The sequence below is a fragment of the Callithrix jacchus genome, chromosome 2 (assembly GCF_049354715.1).
Source record: "Callithrix jacchus isolate 240 chromosome 2, calJac240_pri, whole genome shotgun sequence".
In the NCBI taxonomy this organism is placed as follows: domain Eukaryota; kingdom Metazoa; phylum Chordata; class Mammalia; order Primates; family Cebidae; genus Callithrix; species Callithrix jacchus.
This window is the reverse complement of record NC_133503.1, coordinates 163018686-163043580: the sequence shown is the minus strand read 5'-3', so window position 1 is coordinate 163043580 and position 24895 is coordinate 163018686. Positions and strand designations below refer to the sequence as shown.

The following is a 24895-nucleotide window of genomic DNA, read 5'->3' as shown; positions in this document are numbered from 1 at the left end:
AGCCAGCTGGGGAAGGCTAAAGAGCTGGGTTGCCTTTCGCCTGCACTTGTTATGATTTGTTTGTACCGTCTGCCTGATGATCAATGATATTAACTATAAAAGCACATTTGAGCCCGTAGTAAGTGTGTCTTCTTGCTACTTGAAGTGCTTCTTGAAAATACAGGCTGAAGACAACATGAAATACTGAAAAAGCCCACTGGCCTGGAGACAGGGGACCTAATGCTGCTCCCAGCTTGGCCAGCACCAGCTGTGGGACCTTAGACACATTACTTCACCTTTCTGGGCTTAACTTACCTCATTTATAAAATGAAACCTTTAGACTAACACTGCCCTTGGGGCCGTGTCCACCCTTAGCTTTTATCACTGTGATTCTGCCTCCCCAAATGTTCCCCTGGGCCCCATCACCACTAACCCTAGGCTTCTAGACATTCTGATTCATAGAGAAATAGGAAAGCCATTTATCTTCAGTTAATGTCAGCCAGAAGTACAGTTATGTCTTAAAGAATCTAATCTAGTCAACACGTAAAATAATTTTCTAAGGAAAAAGAATTGTGATTGGTGTTCTTTCCTGAGCTGATGACAAAAGGGAAGCAGGACCCACTTTACACATCTCAATTGCTCTGTTTTTTCCCTTTTTATCCTCTTGAATTTTTCTGCCTGTTCCTCCTGCAAAAGTAGAGAGGAGTTTGGATCAGGATGCTGAGGAGATTGAGGGTAGGCACCAATAGGAGAGGCTGAACTGTGGGAACCTGAATTCTGCCAGCTGACAAAGGGGCATGTGTTCAGCCTTTATTTGACATGGGAGCTGTTCAGGTGGAGTCTAGGCAGAATTTTGATGTTATTGTCACCTTACATACCTTTCTGAAATTCCCTTGCATCAATACTCAGAACCCTCAGTTTATGTTCTGCTGCCCAAAGTTTAGCACAAGGCTCAACTTCTAATGCTCTTTTTTCTCTTTTACTTGAACTCACTTCTAAAGATCCAGAAATGACAGCTAGATGGTGGTCTGGATGTTTCGGAGGAGGAAAGAGAACTTCTAGTGCCTTTGGCTGACATCATGTCTACTGACAGGACCCCTCCTGCACTCATACATGTAACACGTTTCTGCTTACTTATCAAATACAGCCTAGTGCTTTGGTGGTTGAGGGCAGAGTGGGGATTATAAATTGATGCAGTAGGTCTGTGTCTTGCCCTGAGGAACTTTACAAATAGCAACCTAGGCACCAAGAACTCATCTGTTCCACCCACAGGGGTTCATCATCTCGTGACCTGGGTTATTGTGGAATATTTTATAGTAAAAATTAAAAGAAAAACAATGTAGGCACAGAGGAGTTAACAGCTAAGTCTTGGTGGGGAGTATGGAAGGCTTCATGGAATAGTGATATTTGAACGTGATTTTGAAGGGTAAGTAAATTTTTGGTTTGTCTAACAGTAGCCTTGAAAGTAAAGGAAGCTTGATCATGAAAAAGGCTGTTGAAAGTCTGGAGAAGAGCAAAGGTAGGAGACTAAGACTCGAGGATAAGGTACTACATTCCAGAGAGAACGCAGAGGCAGAATCCCCCCTCATGGTGACAAGTTAAATGTGAGAAGGGATGGAGAAACCAACTGGGTGAACTGATCTCATTAAGCAAGATAAGAAATAGAAAAAAATGAATCTGCATGTTCATTATGTAGGGATTAGAGGCAGGAAGGAAATGCTGACTTTAATTTGGACAGAGGTTATTTTAGGTACCTGTGGGCATCCAAGTGTATTATTCCTGTATGTCTGAAGCACATGTCCTTTGGTTCTTTAGCATTTTGATGATGATGCTACATGTAAATTGCCCTAGTTTTCTTCCTCATTTGAGAGTAAAGTTTTAACTAGCAACATGATCACAAGTAGTTGGAAAGTTACAATGTTATTCATATAACTTTTCAAAGAGGGGAGCATGAATGGTTTGGTACTGTTTTACAAGATGTGAAAACTGACTTCACATAAGCAGACTGTAACAAAAATGTGTTTATGTGTTTGTCGTTTTGACTTCCTGGTAGGTGGACAGTTTCTGTGAATCAATAGTGGCTCAGCCTTCTGATTTCAAACCTCTTCAGCCAGCCAACTGATTTAGGAGAAACATAGCCAGGTCGTCGAATTATAATTTTCTGAGTTATTCTGTGGTGGTCCCATAGGAAAGTAAACATAAGCCTCCTGGGAACTGAACTCTTAATTCAGGAGGACTAAAGACAAGCTCTTCTGTGCCAAGATTTACAAAGGCATGTTACAAAGATAGACTGGCCTCCCCACTTCCACATCGTCTTTTCCTCCATAAATACATGCTCCTTTTCTTTATTTTTCTCCTACCCTAGTCTGTTGTAGATTTTGACCTTGGCTGTTACTTTCCTATTAATACATTGTCTGTTAGGTTTCCTGGTTTGACCTGAGGTTAAAGATGGAAAACGAGGCTAGCACACTGACAAGGATAGGATCTTTCAGCCTTCCTCACTTTCCCTGGAATCATCTCATGCTGGTTTACATGCTAAAAAAATAAAAATAAATAAATAAATTGCATCACTTGATCCAGAGGTGATTAGACTCTAGGGGCTAAACTCTATCTTAGCCAAACTTAAGAGATGGGCCAATACACAAGTATGCCGGCATATTTGTTTTTCTCTATTGCACTGTCAAGCAGTTTCATTTCATCTGATTATTGTGTTCATTTTTCAGAAAGATAGTGAACCCAGAAAACAAGAATCAGAAGGTCATTTGACAACTGTGGAGTTGGAATAGAGGGAACTGAATGACCTTAGGGGAGAGCATCATCAAGCTTTGAGAAATTACTGTACCTATCTCTGTGTTGGGACATTTCTTTTTGGTCCCAGGTAGCTGGAAGAGACAATCTATAAATTATTTACTATTTTTTCAACACTTCCTTATCAATTATTAACTGAGTGATCTACATTGTCTCTAAAGTCCCTTCTGAGTAAAATTGCTAGGCACTGCAAAAATGACCCTCTCAATTTGGACATGTTTCAGTGGTGACTGGGTTACTATCTTCCTGATTAATGTTTATGGTCAATCTCAAGCTCTATAATGGACTCTTAGAGGCTGTAGTCGTTTTCTATTGCTTGCATAACAAATTGCCACAAACTAAGTGGCTTAAACAATACCCATTTATTGTCTCTTAGTTCTACATGTGAGAAGTCTGGGCACACCATGGCCCCAACTAGGCTCTTGCTTAGAGTTTGCAAGGCAGAAATCAGTGTTGTTAGGGCCTCTAGGGAAAAATTTGCTTCCAAGCTCATTCCAGTTGTTTTCACAAACAGAGTTCCTTGCCACTGTTGGACGTGTTCCCTATTTCCTTGCTGACTATTAGCTGGGAGCCACTTTTTGCTCCTAGAAGCTGACTGCATTGCATCTCATGGTTTCTGTATGCCCCCTCCCAGCAACAGAAGATCAACTCCTTTTCAAGTGTCTAATCTATCTGACTTCCCCCTTCTACCATCTCTTGTTCTTCTTTTACAGGCTCAGGTAATTACAGTAGTTCACATAGATAATCCAAGATCATCTTCCTATTTTAAAGCCAGTTGGTTAGCCACCTTAATTACATCAGCAAAGTTCCTTCACAGCAGTACCTAGATTAGTGTTTTAATAACAAGAGATGGTAATGGGGGGGTGGATCTTTTAGCATTCTGTCTACCCAGTCTCATCAACAAAACTTTGAAATATTGTCATTATTTGTGTGATCATTTCTATGGCTGGTTGATTTCATCTATGCATGTGTATTCTTTTTATTGGCCATTTTACAGGACAATATTTTCTGATCTTAATTCCATATTTTGGTATTTAAATTTACTTGATATAGATCCATAAATCATCATCTGTCGCAAAAAAGCACATTAATTGGCGGTTGAAAGGGGAGATTGATATCTCTTTTCCTCTGCACAGATGAGGATAACTTTAGGGGGCAGATGAGTTCTGTTGTCACAAAAGTTATAGCACATTTGGTTTGCACTGAATCAGCAATTCTCAATCCTGGCCATGCTTTAGAATTATACAAGAAAAACCTTCAAGCATCAACACTCAATCCCAACTCTACAGATCCAATTTATCTGTTATAAAGCCAGAGCATTGATTTTTAAGTTCCCCAGGTGATGCTAATATGCAGCCAAGGCTAAGAACTACTGATATGCTCCAGACATTCTATTTTGGAGATAAAGAAGTTGAGGTTGAGGATGAGAACTGAGTCACATAAAGTTCCATAACTAGTGACAGACTGAAGTTCTGTCCTACAAAAAAGTTGATGGTTTTGTTGCATGTAGAGTTCAGTGTTCAGTAATTATGTAAAAAGTGCATGTTGAGAAGATCTGGAACACCCCACTTCTTGCTTTAATAAGAAGACTCTTTCTAACAGTTTAAAAAATTATCAGACCTTGCAAAATAACTATGAAGGTCTCTTCGCAGAAGCTTGGCCTGCCTTGTGAGTAATAATAAACACAGATGTATTCTACACTAGCCAGGGAGCTGGCCGCATGCACTTCTACTGCCTATCTGTGTTTCAGAGCTGCATGGTACAATGCAATAGCCAGTAGCCACATGTAGCTATTGAACACTTATGGGACTATTTCGATTGACATGTATGTGAATGTAAAATGCATACTAGAATCAAAAATTCAGTATGAAAAAATTAATGCAAGAGATATAATTAATACTTTTTACATTGATTACATGATGAAATAATATTTTAAATATATTGAGTTAAATAAGTACATTATAAAAATTTATCAATTTTTATCTTTTTAAATGTAGTTACTAGAAAATGTACAACTATGTATGTGGCTGGCATTTGTGGCTCACATTATATTTCTGTTAGACAGCACTTTTCTAGGGAGGATTATTTATTAAAGCTATTAACAATGAATGGTCCAAGTCCAAGCTATTATACCTCTTTGATCTTGAAGAGTGAAGGGGTACATTATAAACTTCCTGGAGATGAGACATGATATTGATCTGCCTTATATTTGCCATCTATCTGGCAGCCAGTCAGTCTGGCCAAATAGACTTCTATTTTTACATAGAAGCTTAAAGGAGGCAGGATAATGCCCTATGTCATGGAGAGAGCACACTGTATAGCTCCTGAGTAATGTACCCAAAAGTAGACCAGGTGCTATTGGAGGTTCTAAGGCATAGCAATAAATATTGCATCCCTTGAGCAATGTAATACAGCCCTTGAAGAAACTGCAATGTCACCACCTATGAATTATCATTGTCTTTGATAGGCCCTGTGCACTGAAAATATTATGGTGTCTACCTCTCTATATAATTCAAATCTACATATTACTCTGTCTTTTTCTTGCTCTCTGTAGTTTGTTCTGATTCACTACTACCCTGATTGTGTGTTTAGTCTGCTTAGTTCACAATTTAAGAAGCATGGGAAAGCAAAGCAGGCCTTGGAGACATCAAGCACAGTTCCAAACCTTACCCAGAAATATTCTGTCTGTGAGCTTGAGAGGAGATATACTTAATCTCTCTGAGCTCCTCTAAACTTTTGTTTTCTCATTTGTGAAATAAGCCCTTCTCTTGCAAGGTCTGTGTGAAGGTTGAATGAAATAAGAAGGTGCCTGGCACACTTATTTGTTGGGTAGATGTTGTGGTGAACATCTACTCTGTGGCAAGCCTATGTCTAATTGTTAGGATGTAATCATGAGTGAGACACAGCTACTGCCTCCAACTGAAAGAAGAGAAAGTCAAGGAGCCTGGTAACATCAGGACATAAGTAACCCACAATGAATGGCAGCTATTATCACACTGCACAGTGCAGGATTTGGTTTATAACAAAATTTTGGAAGGGTGTTCAGGTGAGGGAATTGAGACCTACAGTGATTAAATGACCATCTGAGTGGCCAACTCAGGAAACGTTTGGCTGGTGCCAGGTTACGGGATTGCTGACTCCTCCTCTAGTAATGCTTTTCCTAGGAGATCACATTGCCTCACTCTTGGTTTCCCAACTTCTTTATCTTAAAAGAATAACTTTACCATGTTGGACTTGATAAAAGGAAAGAGGGGGTTCTCCCAATTTTTGCTCCATATGTTATTAGGGCATGCTAGTAACTAATCCTCTTTGAAAACTTACACTTCTATTATGTTAACTCCAAAGAAGGCAGGAACATGTGCTCTTCTTTAAGATATGAAAAGCATTTGGTATACGATAAATTATTATAGTAATCATGGTTAGATTGTATCTCACCGAGATAATGAATGCTTTTGTTTGAAGACTTCACTGTATGAGAACTTGTCTCCTATAGCTTATTTATCTCCTTTTAGATTAAGTGATACAAAATTTCCAAATTTGAGTCTGAAGAAAATTTCAACATCTTTAAATTTGTTTAAGAAATATTCTCCATGATCTGTATGATCTATCATAGTAATTAAAAAATCCAGTTTTAGAATGAGCCACTTGTAGAAGAGAGAAAAAAATAGAAAGTCAATAAGAGGCTCCATTTTTCAAATTTTGTTTTGTAAAAATTACTTGGTAGGGACAGTGGTGTAAAGTAAGATATAAGAAAGAATGTACTGTTCAAATAAGCAGCCATGCAACTGATTTTCTCTTCCATGTAACAGTCACATCTAAATTGTGAATCCATGAATGCACCAAGTGAATCAAGCATACTGGGTTAACAAACATCCACAGGGATAGTTGTGGGGAGGCATTGCAGTGCAATACAGGTCCTAATGAAACAGAATGCTTCATTCTTTGAGAAAGTTCCACTCTCAGTAGAATAACTATGCATACCAAGATCAGAGTATGGCCAAGCATTTGGCTACTGACATACCTCTTCTTCTTTCACTCTTCCATAAAAAAAGAGACAGAGACTCGGGTTCTTGTAACTCAGCTGTCTTTTTGGAGTTCTCCCAAGAAAGGTTTTATCTTCAAGTCAAGCTTCTTATCACTGGGATTTATGTACACAATTTTCAGTTCTAGAAATCCATGATTTCACAAAACAAATTATCCTAACCTAATAACAACCATGTCGAATTTTCTTACAGTAGATGAGGGAGGAGTTAGCCCCTAAAGTATTTCTTACACAATTGGAACTCCCTTTAGAAGATATGCAATTGTTTGTATATCCAAGCACAAATGGGCTGCATTCTTGCCTTATCCTAGGGGATACACACTTTACATTATGATTGTCCTTTCCTTTCCCTGGACCTTCATGTGATGTAAGTGCTTGATTTAGGAATAGGTCTTACATATTGCAGCTGGCCAAGAGCACATTTGCTGATTGCTCTACCACCTGCCTAGATGACCACTTCATGATATATAAACGAGGGTCCCTACTCTCAACATACCTCATAGGAACATTATAAAACATAAACAGTCTATTTGTTACTACTACCAAGACGACGTTAGTAAGTGTAATAACTAACCCTTTTGGATACATGCAGAGGGAATGCCAAATGCTTTGAATAAATTATCTCATCTAATCCTGATTTTTTTATGAAAAAGGGAAAATATTATCACATCAATATTAGAGATGAGTAAACTGAGGCTTGGTAAAGGTAGAATTTGAGCCTAGCCCTCTGTGACTCCAAAACACATTCATTTAACCCCAAACTCACTTTCTCTGTAAATGAAGATTAATGATAGCATCTGTGGTAGAAGCTAATGTCCCTTGACCTGGGAAAGTATTTGTCAATGATTATTAACTAAATGTGATCACCTGCCAGTGAATCAGATGTCATCAAATGAAATTGAGTATCCAGGGTTTACTCAACAGTACCGTCTCTTACATTTTGTTTCAATGTTAGTAGATTGCTAATCTTTGTACCTGTTACCTCACATGAAGGCTAGATAGATAGCATCAGTCCCTTCCCCAGCCAGTGTGTGCTGGATCCAGCTTCTGGCTTGTGAATCCAGTTAGTGAATTAATGTTGGTAGCTTAAAATCAGCCTTGTGAGAGGTATTTACACCACAGAAATTGGCAAATGATACAAATCATGACCTTTTTAAAAAAATTCCAGATAAACAGGTGTTAAACATTTCGGAGTACATCACTGTCTATGACCCAAATAGAGACATAATATGAATAATTACACTTTTGAAGGTAAACAAATGCACACTGGATACCCTTTAAAAAAAAGCAAACTTCCACAGATACAATCATATATAAGTCACCTAAGTGTTCAGTGAAATTTTTGTCCCCATCATTCTGCATTTTGGAGGACCTTTGACAACATAACCATAATGAGTTTGTCATTTGAATTTTTAAAAAATTACTTTATTTATTCATTTTTGTTACAAAAGTGAATATGCCCACAGTAATTATTTAATGTTTTGAATGCAAGTGCAGACATATAAATCATAATATATTTATATATACAAATGCTGCAAGTAGAAATACAGTCCAAGCTGCATGTATAATTTAAAATTTTCAACTACAGTCATGCACTGCATAACAACTTTTCAGTCCATGATGGACTGGTTCCATAAAATTATAATGTATTTTTTATGGTATCTTTTCTATGTTTAAATATGTTTAGATACATAAATACTTAATCTTGTGTTACAATTGCCTATGGTATTCAGTAGAGTACAGGTCTGTAGCCCAGAAGCAACAGGCTATCCCATATAACCTAGGTGTGTAGTAGGATATACCTTCTAAGTTTGTGTAAATATGCTCTGTGGTGTTTGCAGAACCATAGAATTGCCTAATGATGCATTTTTCAGAATGTATCCCTGTCACTAAGTGATGCTTTACTGTAATCACATTTAAAAAAGTAAGAAACAGAGGATATTTGTTTTAATAATAGATTTTATTTAACTCAGCAGTCAAAAATATGATTTCAACATTTAGTCAATGTAAACATTATCAAGATATTTCGCATCCTTTCTTCTTGTACCAAGCTTTCAATTCCGTGTATATTTTATACTTTATACTTCCAGCACATCTGGATTTAGATGCATTCCCCACTGGATCGCTATGAGGAGAGAAATCTCAGCAAAAGGAGTTATATCAAAGCTGTCTGTGAGCTTTTCCTTCCTCACTCATAGGAAGGAAATAAATTCACCTAAGGCATTTTGGATCTGACCATTTTCCAAATTTTCATCACCATAAAAAGTTGGTAATGACATGAACTCTGAAAGCAAGCTATTTCAATGCATGCCTGGTGCTAATGAGAACCAGCAATTTAAATGCCCTTTTTGGTTAGGCTTTTTCCTTTTTCTGTGCTGAGTTCTTAGAAAAGCTTCACCAAGGAGATCAGCTTGATTCAATTTCACAATATTTCTTAGTAATCAGCGCTGGTATTTACTCTTCCTATATATTAATATATTAACATCACACTTTTAAGAATGCTTCTAAGGATGATTTAAACACTTTTTAAAAAAATACTTGATATAAATTAGAGGATATGAGTGATTTTAGATCGTGGTTTGTTTCGTTTCTGCAAAATTACAAACCAGATATGAGCATATTTTTCCCTGTGTGGCTTAATAAACTTTTTTTTTTTTTGAGATGGAGTGTCATTTTGTCAGCAGGCTGGAGTACAGTGGCATGATCTTGGCTCACTGCAACCTCCGCTTCTCAGGTTCAAGCGATTCTCTTGCCTCACCTTCCAGAGTAGCTAAGGCTACAGGCATGTGCCACCACACCCAGCTAATTTTTTGCATTTTTAGGAGAGACAGGGTTTTACTATGTTGGCCAGATTGGTCTCAGTCTCTTGATCTCATGATCTGCCCACCTTGGCCTCCCAAAGTGCTGGAATTACAGGCGTGAGCCACAGTGCCTGGCCAATAAATTTTTAAGATTATTTTTGATGAAGGTGTTATGGGAACTTGTCACCAGATAGTCTAGTCTTCACATTAAATTCATGGAATACTCCTCATCTCTATGTAGTTATCTCTCACATCCAGTAGTGATCTCCCTTCTCTCTCAGTCTTTGGTCTCTTACCTTCAACTTTCCACTAGCCATTTCTAACATTTCCAAAAATCTTGTAATTGCCTTAAAACACCAAGTATCCAAAGCAGTCATGTGACCTTCTCCCCCTAACCAACTCAGATCCCAAAATCCTGATTTCTTTCATGAGCACTGTCTCTCATCCACACATGCTCAGTTATTTGTGATAGACATCTCTCTATCATCTCTCATACCCAGTCATCATCAGATCTTGTCAATATTTAGTGAGTGATCTTAGGTTAAGAAGGCATGAAGGGCAGCTGTATCCTAGGGAAAACCCACTTTTGCACCAAACCTCTAGTGACTTTCTGATCAGTGTGAGTTGAAAATTCTGTTTTAATCTGGCCCTACCTTGCCAATCTAATTTATGCCCTTTTATTCATAAATTTCAACCTTGTTCTCTGTTCACGAGCTTCCTCAGAATGTTGTCCTCAACATATTCAGAATTCGTGCTCATATCCAGAACATTTGCTCTGAGCTTTTACCATACAAATTCACCACAGTTTCTCTCCCTTACATACCCACAACTGTCTTATCTGTCATTTAGTTCTAATTTTAAGCCCCTCCATTCAATAGCTGATTTTTCCCTACGCTGACCTTCTACTTTTGGGTGTTCCCCTTCTTTACACAGTTTCATATGTTTGTACTGCCTAAGTCTTGAAGAACCATGGTTTTGATTGCTTTTGCATTAATCTCCATAGTGCCTTGCTCAGTGCTAGCAGGAACTAGTAGTATCACAAATACTTGTTAATTATAAATTAAAGAGAATTAAACATATTGTTTTCTTTGCCTGGAGCTGGTTATAGCATGTTGGAAAAAGTATTATCTCTAACCTTCATCTTTGCTCATGTGTTTATGAACTGTTTTACAGCCAAAGAATGTTAGTATATCGTGGGCCTAATTATATAATTTGGAGGCCTCCTCTGCTGGGTAGTCTACAGATTTAAAATTCATGCCAGCTGCATTACACTGGTTTTGAACTGGCTTTTTCTTGAGAAAGAAGGGGAGCAGGCAAAATCCCTCAGGCTTTGAGGGTAGAAATGGAGTGAGTTCCATTATGCAAGAATAGAAGCCCATTTTTTTCCCTCCTGCTGAAAATCTTGCCATGAGGCTATAGCCAAAGAATGTGTAAATATCAAAAGAAATTTAGAGAGGGATTTTCCCTAGGAAAATATTGCAGGCTTAAAAAACCCTGTGGGCCAAGGTTCAATTTAGTGGATTCCTCTGAACAATGCTGTCCTCTACTTAGATTATATGTAAAATCTCTTATGACGGTGTTTCGAGTGGACTCCTGTACCTCTGGGTTAATAGGTACACGTAATAAGTTTAGGTACCTAGGCAAAAAGGGCTTGGCAGAGGGGAATAGAGGCTTTCTTTTTCTCACATCTGGCATATCATTATATTGTAATGGTAGATTACATTAAAGTTCCAATGTAATCGTGTGTGTCAGCACTCTCACCTTCCTAGGGACATTTTATCTCAGCTAGAACCTAATAAAGAAGGATTCTGTCATCTAGACGCTGCCATGTGGGGCTCTTCAAAGATGATGTGGGCAGCTTAGAATCCAATTGAATGTCACGTCTCATGGCCTGGCTCATGTGAGGGCACTAGAGAGAGTTCTCCAGAGGACTGAAGAGGGGGCTACTTCTGGAGTCATTCTCACTGAGCCAACATCAGTGGAAGAGAAAGGCAAGAGTTAGATTCTAATAAAGCATTTAACTTCTGCTGAATCCATTCACATTTCTTTATCCTCATCCTGGCCCCTGGACCTCATTAGAGTCAGGTTCCTATGCAGTGTTCCAAGCAGCAGTGAACTGCACTCACCTCCTATTTGGGAGCGTCACAATTTTAAATACTGTTTTCTGCTGTAGGAGTGTGCAGATTTCTGGTTAATTTCGCGTTGAGGATTCTTGTTTGTTTTTTGTTTTGTTTTATGAGATAGAGCACATTCTACAAACGTGTGTTCAGCTTATAAAGGAATTGTGATAATTACAGTTCTTTAATTACTAAATACAAAAATTAGCTGGGCATGGTGATGTACACATATAATCCCAGCTACTTGGGAGGCTGAGGCAGGAGAATCGCTTAAACCTAGGAAGCAGAAGTTGCAGTGAGCCGAGATCGTGCCACTGCACTCCAGGCTGGGCAACAGAGTGAGACAAAAAAAAAAAGAATGAAATCCAAAGCAAATATTTAGTTACCAACAGGATGGCATTTTTAGGCTATAACTTTTTTTAGCCTTTCAACATACTTCTGCTGGAGGTTTCCAACTTTGATTAATAACCTGTTCACCCAGGAGCAAAGGACATTGGGAGGGAGAGATGCTCAGTGGTTCTCATTTGCAAAGTAGACAAGGATGATGCAAGACCATCAGCTCAAGGCTTTCCAGGTTAGAAATTAAAAGCATGGATGTTGTAAAAACCACAACTCACATTTATTTGACATCTCACCGTTGACAAAGTGTGTTCATCTGCATGTTTACACTAAATCCTATGAATAACTCCATGAGGCAGTGTATGGAGGAGGATTCTTCATGCATGTGGGTGTACACATGGGGATTCAGATGCAGGAAGATATTCAGTTTATATAGAGATATGTTTTTGTAAAGAATTTTTTAAGAACATAAAATTATATGGAACCAAAAAAAGGTAGGCCCTCTGCTGTCTAGAAATTAAAGTATAGAACATCAGGAATTTTATCCCTATGTAGAATTACACAGCCATTGCCAGAGGATCACATCTGTAGGCCCATGAAAACAAACATCTTTGCTCATTATTTCAGCCTGATTAGGGATACCATGAAGGGCTATTCCTAGTTAGGTCAGGATTGCAAGGTAACAAAAATGAAGCCAGTAGAGGTCCTGGTGGAGCTCCTGGTATAATGATAGTTGCCTGAATAAATAGTGTTAATGGTGTAGTAAAAACTGTAAATAGTGCAGTTAGTTTTATGAAAATGTTGCAGCTAGCTCTAAAATAGTTGGCATTAGTTGTCAGACACAGCAACAGCTCTACAAAAGGCAATATGCTGAGTTCATTTTCAACCAGCCCAAACTTGCCTCAGAAGATCTGGGATGTGGACACTCTGGTATATTTTTTCTAGAAAAGCTTATTTCCTTTGTATGATCACTGAGGTGTGTGCTGACAGATGTATTGATCAACTCTCTCTGTTAGACTCTGGGGCTCCAGGTGTGGCCACCCTGGGCTCCTAAATGGCTAGCAAAGCCACAAACGCATCCCTCTTAGTGTCTGAGGTGTTCACATTCCTGGGTCTTTCAGATCCATATTCCTTATGAAAATAAAAACTCTGTATGACACACTGTGTACTTGTAGGTTTTTAGTTTTACTCGGGAGTTTTTATTTTCTTTTGCTTCTCGCCTTCTTTCTGCTTCCCTTCTAGTTAAACCTCATTAGGATGGCTCATTAGCACCTTCTTTTGAGTGCTAATTAAGCTCTTTTGTTCACTGGGAAACAGATTTATGAAATGTTACTATTACCATGATTGTTTTGTTTTTCCTTTTATGGCCTGTCCCCCTCAAGGCCCCATGCATGGTGATACTACTAATAAGGTTTTCTATTTCCAGGTAAATTGAAGTAAACCTCACTGGCCCTATTATCTGTCCATGGGGGTCATTTACTGTGAGGTGTTTCTATGGCTTTGAGCCAAAATGTGAACATCTCTAGTGTTCATGTTATTTCCTGAGACAAGCACTCACAGGAAGTAGAATTTATTACAACCTGCTGTTTGAGTTCATGAAAAGTAGGACAGTATGATGAGACTCTGGAGCAATGGAAGACTTACTAGAATTCCTTCTGGAACTGACTCATCAACTCTTTCATGACTTAGCCAGTCTTTAAACAGTATTTTATGATAATGGTCTGTTTTTAATTGCTGGGCTTTACCTTACACTTTTTGTGATTGCAGGTCCTACAGGTATGGATCTCTGGCAGCTGCTGTTGACCTTGGCACTGGCAGGATCAAGCGATGCTTTTTCTGGACGTGAAAGTAAGTTCTCTTTTTCCATTTCCACCCTCAGTGTTTTGAAATAACACCAAACTGTATTTGTCATATCCAAGGCTGGATAATTTAATTAAAAGATGCAAGTTTTACATAGCAGCAAATAGGAAACTTGACTTAGCTTTAAAATCAGAAGCTAGTAGGACTTTTCTGTGGATGATTAGGAGGAATGCAGTAGTCAGTCAGCTTTGGCATCTGATGTTTTCATATCAAAAATTAATGCTACAAATCATGCTGAGGACATTTATGTTGAAGACAAGCCAGGTCCCTTGTTCTCAGTCTCTGGGAGAGATATTGAAATTACACTGAAGGGTTATTAGCTTACTGTTCACTCAGCTCATCTGTGACTAAGGATATCATCATCTATTTCCAGAGCTCAGAATTCAGGTTTGTTAATTATATTCACTGAGAGAGGAAATTGCAGGTTTCCAATGAATTTCACCTCTCACTCTGGGTGATTACTATTTAGCTAAGTTGAGGAAAGAGACACCTGAAATAATTGAATGATATACCCAGAAATGATGAACTTCCTTCCCCATCTCCATAATTCTCCCTTTTTATATCCCTCTTCTGCTAGAGAAGTCTCAATATATTTAAACTATGTTTCATAGAAGACCTAACTAAAACAAGGAAGAGTAATGAAAGGGAAAGGGGAGAAGAATTTTTCTGTCAGAAAGAAAACTGTGCTCTCTAAAGGGTGGGAGACTTTTTTTAAATGAGTACTTAATAGTTTTCCTTGCTTGGGCATCTACAGAAGAAAGAAACAATATATTTCTCCTATGCTGTGGCACTTAATTTAGTTGTTGTTTTAAGAGTGTCTGACTCCCTTTCTCACCATTCAGCTCATGTTGGAAAACACAGTTTAACAGCAGACTTAGCGCTTTAAGATGTCCTCCCTGACCTTCTAGCCAAAAATAAATCCGTAGTAGTGAGCTGCTGAGGGTGACCAGAGTCACTTAGAAAACAAAAAGAGTAAAATATGTTATTTTATCTCTTAAAGCAATTTAAAAATATTTATAGAAAAGAATCATAATTGTTTGAAATATTTTTTGGCCTCTCTGGTGTTACAATGTCAACATTATGCAAGTCAAACATGGAGAGAATTGCAGGCTCCATTTCAATAGCTTTTCCCATGGCTGGTTTTAGACCCTGGTTCTGAGCCAAAGAATTGCAGCTGAGATCCTCTGCTGTTCCAAAGTCATGGTGGCTTAATCTCTTATTTCTTCATTAAGGTGACTTTCACTCCAGTGGGCAGGATTTGACGAATTTTTTAAAACCTGTGAAATGAAAAGTATGGCATAGGAAATCTTTAAAGAAAATTAAAAATGCATCCCCAACTGAGAGATTAGAGCTTAAATTACATTTTAGAACTAGAAAGTTTGCAAGGAGCAAAGGAGCATCTGTTTCAGCTGCTTCAACATTTTAGTAAACCTTTGACTTCATAAGTAGAGTGAAGAGAAAACATCATTAGTTGCTTTTAATATTTGCTTTTTATTTTTCTTTTTATTAATTTTGTTTGATTCATTTATTTGTTTAGGGAGAGCAGAATATAAGCAAATGCAATGGTTTATACTAAACACAAATCACATATCCTACCAGTACTTAGACATAGGAAATAATTTAACAAAGAAGAACATTTTTGTCTCCTTTTTTTTTGTCTTGTTGAGCTAACCAATATTTCTTTTTCCTTTGGAATATGTGCATATTCCAGAATCCTTTCTTAATATTGTCTGAGGATTAAGGTTGCGGTATGATGTTTATATAAGAAGGCATATGTAAGCATGTTCCAGCATGTCTGTACATGCTCGCCTCTGTGTGTGTGTGTGTATGTGTGTGTGTGTGTGTGTGTGTGTGTGTGTGTATTCTAGTTCTGGCCACTTATCTAATGAGTTCATGGGTTCAGCCAAAGTTAACACATAACATGACACGTGTCAATCTCAGATGACATTTATGGGCCATGTGTTTGTTTTTCTGCCAGGTCTGGATTGTAGCCAAATCATTTTATTTTTATTGGGTCTCTATTGTATAAGGCAGACTAAAAATATAGGTAAAAATTTTAAAAAGGAAAGATAATACTATTGAATTCAGTTTGGTCAGTGAAAGATGTGGCACCAATGGGTAAGTGATCTTGGAAGCATCACCTGGAGAAAAGTCACCCAGGAGCTGCTAGAAGATGACAGATCTGTATGCATAGGGAAGGGTGGCACTTGAGCAGGATTTTCTCGCTTGAGCAGATGAGCAACTAGAAATATACTGGCCCTGAGAGGATTTTTTTTTTAATTAAATCTACTTGCCCTGTGGGAAATGTAATGAGAACTAAATTTGAACAGTGCCATTATTGTGTTAGCTAAAGTGTTGTAATAAATGTTTTCTTTCTGTCTCTCATCCTTAATGTGAAGCTCTATATCTGCTCCTCAAAGCCAGTTACATAGTCTTGAGGAGAATTTCTTATTCCAAAATCAGGAATGATCCACAATGCCTCGTTTTCAAAGGGCTTCACATGGTTGACCTATCAACTGATTGTATAAAAATTGCTGCTGCTGGAATTATGTTGCTAATGAGAAATATGCTTAAAGATCTGATGGATATAAATATTATTCCAGGGAGTGCCTGTTATAAATTGTGTCATATATCTGTACTTATACTATTTCAATCAGTTCATCCTGAATATATCCTTTGACCTCAGTAACCTAAGGTCGAAGTAGGCAATCCCCTGTCTTGTAGTTCAGTCTAGCTGGTACATGAGGAATGTCTAGAAACTAATGAGAAACTATATAGCTTTAAGGTCTAGATTGTGTGATGAAGACAAATGGTCAAGATGCCCTGAAAAAGAACAGATCAAGGTGGACTAGGATAGTTAATTCAACAAATTCAATGTGCTGATAATTCCTAAGAGCTTCCTATTTTCAAAGCCTACACCTATGGCTATGAGGAATACATTGATTCTTCCCTCAAGGAATTTGTCATGGGTTAATCAATTAGGCATATACACCAATTACAATATTAGGCATTGTATATTAACTATCAAAATGGCTTCAATCACACTTTATAGAAGTGGTGATGACAGGAAGGATATCTCAGCTGTGGTGAATTACAGCTTCATGAAGGAGGTTGGCATTGTTTCAGTAGGGACTAGAATGTTGGGTTTAAGATTTTAAAAGGCTGAGAAGAACAGAAGACTATTACAGGAATAATTTATGTGACAAACAACAACTTAAACAGAATTGTACAGGTATAGCTATGAGATATCCATGGAGAACAATTCATTCACTTACTGTTTACAATACACACACACACACACACACACACAGCTCTATCATAAACAATGGATGGTTCTATTTTACACATTTAACATTCAACAAATATTTCTTGAGCACTTACTTCATGGAAGGCATAGCATTAATTTGGCCAGGGTGTGTGGTATGTAGGTGCTATATTTGTAATTATTCACTTTGGAAGCAAACTTAGGTCAGTAGGTTTGAGATAAATTATAGAAGACCTAGAGATAGCAAAGGCATTAGGGCAAAAGCTGAGCCCTTGAAGAATGGTTAGCATTTGGAGAGGAAGAAAAGAAAGAGGAAGTGTTTGCCATATCCAGCAAGTAGTAGTCCTCAATGTCGGAGGCCAGACAAAAGTGCTACTGCAGCCGGGCACGATGGCTCATGCCTGTAATCTCAGCACTTTGGGAAGCCAAGGCAGGTGGATCACGAGGTCAGGAGATTGTGACCACACTGATCAATACAGTGAAACCCTGTCTCTACTAAAAATACAAAAATTAGCCAGGTGTGGTGGTGCCCACCTGTAGTCCCAGCTACTCAGGAGGCTGAGGCAGGAGAATCGCTTGAACCTGGGAGGCAGAGGTTGCAGTGAGCCCAGATTGCGCCATTGCACTTCAGCCTGGCAACAGAGCGAAACTCTATCTCAAAAAAATGTGCTACCTGCACAATGGGACAGTGTGTGCATGTGTGTGTGTGTATACGTGCCTATGAATACATGTACCATATATGTTTACGTATATTGATATATATTTACATAAACATATTTATATTTGTATTTGTGTACATATATCCATATGTGTGTATATGTACACTATATGTATATAGTGTGTATATATGTATGCTGCATGGATATAGTGTGTGTGTATATATATATATATATATATATATATATATATATATGCAGCCAGTTGGGTATGACTTGCAGACAAAGCACATAATTGACATCACTCTAATTCTGCAAAATGTGTTACAACGTTCTATACCATTCAAGGTAATAAACTTACATTAGCAATGAGATGCCACATCCTAAGGGAACCAAGAGCTCTAAAATAATGTTTTCTGTATATTTTGAACATTTTTCATAAACCTATGCACACTGACAAAACACTTATTTGAAAGAAAAGACACTCTGTTCTCATTGCTATCAGTTAGGAAATAGTGGCACAGCATATAGAACCATTTATTTTTTAATATAAACTCTATCCCACTACAGTTGAAGTTACACAGAGCCCCGGGAGGATGTCAAGACATGTTGGATATATTTCACAAAAGTCTTAAAGTAATGGTTGCAGTTCGTAAACAGTAATGAATGTGCCTGTTAAATGTGTTCAAGAATGAACAATTCAAGGCTTTTCATTCACAGTGGAAGTGGGGGAAAAGCCACAGAGCTTTTGATTGCTGCTGTCTTGACCATCATTCAGAGGTAAGAAGAAATCTTATGGTGTGTTCTAGTGCCACGGCCTGAGTCCATGTACATCGGCAATCCTATATCCGCTTGTTCTCCGGATATTGCAGACTTATTTGATGTTGGAGTTCAGCAGGTCACAACAAACTGTGTTAATCTAGATGGTGCCATTGTAGATAATGACACAAAAAAGTGTTTCAAGAAGGTTTTATTAAGTCATTTTAAAGATTCAAGGAGGAATTGTATTTACTTATTTATTTATTCATGCATGCATGCATGCATGCATTTATTTATTTTTTTCTTTTAGAGATAGGAACTTTCTGTGTTGTGCAGGCCCCAAACAGTTCTCCTAGCTTCAAATAATCCTTCTGCAGCCGGCAGAGTAGCTGTTATTATAGGTATGAGCCACTGTGCCCAGCCCGAGGAAGAATTCTGAATTTATATTCTTTCCTTTAAGGAGTTCACAATCTCTAGAAAAGAAAACAGAGAAATAAACATAATTTAATTGTGATCCTTTTAGGTTTTTAAAGGACTTTATTCTAGGTAACAATACTGTAAGATGTTTTTCTTTGACAATAACTCTAGTAATAGAATAAAAGTGAATTTGAAAGGGATGAATGTAGAGAAGGAAGGTGATGACAATAGGTCAGGAAAGAGATAATCTAAGTGTGACAGGAATGATAAAAAAAAAATAGATGGGGAGGGATAACATGGGGAGAAATGCCAGATATAGGTGATGGGGAGGAAGGCAGCAAACCACATTGCCATGTATGTACCTATGCAACAATCTTGCATGTTCTTCACATATACCCCAAAACCTAAAAAGCAATAAAATATATATATTAAAAAAAAAATAGATGGATGACAAACACAGGGATGTTAAGAAGAGAGAATCACCAGTACTCGGAGCCCAATTAACCTGTGGATTTTTGACTTGGGGAACTATCAGTGCTTTCTTTTCCATCCATTTCTAAGTTTCTGCATTTTTAATTAATGTGATCATCAGCAGTGACTCACATTTAATGCAGTGAAGTCCTGGTGCACAGCTCAGCCTATTAGTATTAAAGTTGTACTTGCACAGAACTACTCTGCAGGGGAGGAAACATGCTGAGGCTGGATGACAGCAGACTGTCTAAGTTATGCCTCTTTTGTACCATTTCCCCAAACTCCTCCTGCCTGTGTCTACCCTGGGTCCCACAGCTGTCTGTTCAACTCTGCAGTATGGCTGTGGTATGGCTCAAGCTACTATGCAGTGAGGGTCTACAGCAAGGACAAAGACCTGAACTCCCTCCTCACTGTAGTCTCTGGACATTTGTGACTCTATCCCAAGACCTTGACCAGCTCCCAAATGTTTTATCATTGCTAGAGTATGTACTTACCTCATGGGATACAATAAAATATATGCAGGATGATTTGAGAACAGCAAAGCCATATGCTGGGCAGAATCTGGGAGGTTGGTTAGGCTTCACAGAAACTGAGTGACTCACCCCTACAAAAATGCTGGCAGTGTGAGTGATTAGATTTGGGACTCAGCTAATTAGTAAATTGAAGGAGTGGGACCACCTAAGAATAACCAGAACCCTGATTGTTAAATTCACACATGCCAGTGATAGAGTGTATTTCTGGTCTTCCTTATTAGATGCCAGCTCTTACAGGACCAGAGCCAGTCCTGGCTGTATAATAGAATGTTTTCACACCACTTTGGTTCCTTAGCCTAAACTGGGGCTCTTATTGTGGGGTAGACAGGAATGAAGTTGACATAATGTATTTGGTGTTTGGTGATGGCAAAGAGCACCTGTTCATAGACACACCTGGTTGCCACCTCTGGCTAGAGACCAACCCAGGTTCAACTCTGCAAAAGTCCATCTTGGCCTTTAGTGGACCAGCCAGCCTCTGACTGAAATCATTCCCTAACACAATGGGCCCAGGTTTCCTCAGTCACCCCAATCCCTTTTCCCTAGGAAAACCATCTCATGAAGAACTTGACATTGGTGATTTTCTCTTCATTGTGCATTGAAGTCAATGGATTACTTACCAAGAGCTGGTTCCATTTAAATCTTAACCTTAGACTATATGTGATAAAGAACTGTAGGTAGTTCAGTCATCAATAAAGACATCTTTTGGGGCCTCTACTTGGCTTGAAACTGCCTGCTTATCCACACTGCTATGCACCTAGCTTGTCATCAGGCAGAGTCACCAGCAGCCACGACACAAGGGTCTACCCTCATCTTTCCCAAGCAGCAGGCATTGTGGCTCCATTTTGACTTTTCTGGCAATACTCTCATGGATTGTTAAATAATGCTGTCAATAGTGTCATCTTCAAACTCAAAGCAAAGCTTCCTCATCCTCTGTAGTTAGCAGCATAAAGATGGTGATGAAGTGTAACATAAACACACACCGAAATCTGATGCAATTAACCCTATGAAGAGAGTATTCCTTAGTGCCCTGTCTGGCAACTTCTGGACAGACCACAAGGCCTTAGGGCTTAGAGACTTCTTCAGCTTCAGCTGCAAATCTATTTTTTTCTGGTCCCTTTTTCCCAGAATGAAGCCACAGTGTTTCATCAGATACATCTATAAAGAATCTCTGTTTCTGTTTATATAACAATTTAACTGGCCTTAAGCCTCAATCTTTACAGTGTATGCATTACATTTCCATGGAAGGACTGTACGTATTAGAAGATGGTGGATCATGTCTCAACCACAGGGGAAATGTTTCAGGATGTTTTCATAGAAGTTTTCCCTAACAGGCAGGACACAGGAGACGGGTTAGAATATGGAAAGCACGTGAGGTGCCATACTTAGATGGATCTGGGGGCTGGGAGGAAGGAGGCAGGTAGAAGGTGGCATTTGTTGTATGTCCCTCTTCTAAATGAAATGATAATGCCACCTGTGTTTCAAGAGTGTGGAAAGTTTGGATTGAGCTTGAAATAAATACAATTTAATTGGTTTCAAATAACTGAGCAAAATGACCATTGCATGCCCTGTGTAATAAAATGTTATAGAATTAAAACTCACTAGATGTTAAAAAAGATATTTTGCTAATTCCTGATGCCCACCCTTCAGCATTCTGATGAGGGTCTTCATTTATTTGTTGAATGAATAAGTGAATCAGCATCTAAATCCTTGGATTTCCTCAGTTCTCTCCTGCAAGTGTCACTGATGCTCTTATCTCCAGCCCTGAGCAAGACAGGGGTTGAATTAGTATTTCCTTATAGTGGGAGGGGTCTAGAAATATCTGTGCCACTTTCGAAGCTAGGCTTTGTGGACTTTCCCTGGGAATGGAATGATTTTACTTTCCTGCTTTATACTCCAGATATCAGTAAGATCAGAATTCTGCCCTAAACACAAATGTGTGGAAGCTTGATGTCCTTCCTAAGCCTTGCTAGCCTCTTTCCAGGTGACTGAACTCTGAACCCCATGCACCCGTCACTGGCCAACATTCTGCATTAAGTGAACCGGTCACCCAGCACCATCCGCCTGATACCACCTTTCTCTCTACCCCCACCTACCTGATTAAATCTACTCAAATATTGACAGACATAATGATGCCTGAAGATCCCACATCCAAATTTTCTTTGCCCCTTTGGACATTGAACTTTAGATTACAAAAGACCCTGACTAGGGATCCTGTGGATAGCTGGGTCAATTTTCTTAACCCCATTCCTGAAAGATCAAGTCTTCCTCATTTTCCAATGAGAGAACATCTTGAACTATAAAACTCTTGAGGTTAAAAGTCAATTTATATTAATAAAATCTTTAATTTCTTGATCTCTGAATATGAAAAAGTGATACTTTGTGTATCTTAATTTTTTGGCAAAACCTTGCAAATTTGTGGAAAGCGAAATAATATTGACTACTGGATAACCATGTGCTATGTGTAAATATTAACAAATTCACCTTAGCAGACACTGAGTTGATGATGTTTGCCACATGATATTTTGCAGAGCCTTGGCTCCCAAAAATGAGAAGTCATTTTTCAGGAGAGGACCATTTCGTGTTTGGGCAACATTTAGGACATAGAATTCCTTCTCCTCTACATGTCACTGACCCACTGCATTCTTGATTGTAGCAAGAAGAGCCATGCTTTGCTTAATATCAGCAAAGCATTGACAGCATCTGCTACAGTGACTTTGGTAGTTTCTTACATTCTCTGAGCCTTAGTTTTCTTACTTGTTAAGTTGTAGGAAAATGACTTGCTCAAAAAGGCTTCAGTGAGGTAATGCAAGTAAAGCACCTATTGAGATTACTACACAGGAAAACAGTTACCAAATACAATTAGTCAATTGCTAATTCTTATTATAGGAATTATGTATAATTCCTATAATTACAGGAAGCACTATATAATTATTATATATAAGTCCTATAACTGGATTTACCAATTGGCTAATTGTATTTAGTAACCACTGTTATTGTCCTCAAGTTGAGTTATTGCAAACCCTGAGGCCTAAATAAACATGCAAACTAAATTGACATGTAGAATTTGATTTATAACAATATATGCCTAAAAGAAGCAGTTCATTTCCACAAGGAGGTTTTGGGAGCTACTGATAATTTTAGTAATGACTACAGAAAACTATCTCAAAGAAGTTTCTAATGTTTAAGACATGATAGCATAAGCCTTTATAAAATGGGATACTGTTCTATATTCATAGTTGTCAGAAGCAGTGTTTAGAGGATGGGTTTGATGAAATTGTACTACTCCAGTTCTAGGTTTCTAATAAAATTCAATCAGATTAATACAGCAAGTAGATCTTTGGTGAGTTGATTCTGATGCTGGGAGTGATTTTCTTCATTCTTGCTCATAAAGCCTTCCATGAGGATTAATGAGATAGCATGTACAATACCTGGTAAAGTTACTGGTAAGAGGTTTTCAGCAAAGGCCAATCTCCTCAAAAGAGGACGAACAAGGAAAATTAGGTTACTTTTCTGAGAAAATACTTTATGCCAATTACAATTATCTGAAAGTGGAATGAATTTCTAGGTTTAGGCAAGACCAAAGCGTGGGTATGCAGAGCTTAGCTGGCAGGGCATTCTGTATGGAAGTATATGGAAATGTATGCCCAAATCCACTTAATATAATTGTATAATACACAGTTTCCACATAAGATTATATTTAAATGACTAATTCAGCAAATATAAAAAAGGCAGAAAACCAGTGGACAAGATGATTCCTACCTAAAGTTCCTTTCTTCCTGGTCTGTGCCCTAGTGTGTTCTTTGAATTGATATTCACTGGAACACGCAGTTACTGCTGGAGATTGAATTATAAAAAGATTCAAATAGGTTACTACACTATGTCTACTCAGGAAATCTTTTTTTTTAAAATAACTTATAGAAAGGTGTTCAGCTGTGAGAAACAAAAGGTGTTTCTGGCTACCCTTTTGTAGTTGTCTACATGACTACAGAACCATCATTCTCATGCTTACTTCCCCATATCCACGTATCATTTTCTCAAAGGAAAATGACTGAATTCACTTGCTAGTTTTGACTATGGGGCTTGCTTTAAAGAACTTATATTTAAATCCACCTAGTCCTCTTTAGCTATTCTCCTACGAACTTTAATATTAAGAAACAGCTGAACTTATACATTTTTGTAAAAGAGCTCAATGAATTCATTCTTCTTGAAATACATGGAATTACCCAGGTGCTAGCTACACCCAAGAGCCTTTTCTAAAGAAAAAAAGGATTGACAAACCAAGCATTCATCCTGGGTCCAACAGTTAGGAATCAAACCGTGAACTTGCTGTTCCTCTCTTTGTGGTTAGCTTGTTGGTATATTTGTGAGGAAGATGATTCAATGCAAGAAGTAGTTTTACATGGTACATTAAGTAATTTTCCTATAGGATATACTTAATCAGAAAAATATTTTTGGACTAGAGCTCACAGAACATATGATTACAATAGTTTTCAGAAAGCAAGTTGCTAAATGAGGATTTCTCAACCTTGGCACTATTGAGATTTTAGGTTAGATCATTGTTCTATGGTGGGAGGTGCATGTTTATCAGCATTTGTGACCTCATACACACTGGATACCAATAACCCCCCTTCTCAGTTGCAACAACCAAAACAACAGACATTGATAAGTGTCCTCTGGAGATCAAAATGTTTCCTGTTTGAGAACCACAAGTCTAGATCGGGTAGTTACATATTGAATTGACAGTCCCAGGATTGTTGTGGGGATCAAATTAGGTAAAACTTGTTTTTTAAAAAGTAAAACAAATATATATATATATAGTTACATTACACCTCTTCTTTTCATTATTTG

The 24895-nt window shown here is 38.1% G+C and overlaps 1 protein-coding gene across 4 annotated transcripts in view; it reads left to right on the top strand.

Annotated features, from left to right (window-relative positions):
• The window catches only part of GHR (growth hormone receptor), a 344216-nt gene that overhangs the window by 129322 nt on the left and 189999 nt on the right, over positions 1-24895 (top strand). For 3 of the 4 annotated variants that reach the window (XM_008992116.5, XM_035291616.3, XM_054252271.2), the window contains exon 2: positions 13854-13934. In XM_008992116.5, coding sequence (XP_008990364.4) covers positions 13865-13934 — 70 coding nt within the window. In that variant the 5' untranslated portion in view covers positions 13854-13864. Of the gene's footprint in view, positions 1-13851; positions 13935-24895 lie in introns of those variants that run through there. The other variant, XM_008992121.5, reaches the window with a different exon arrangement.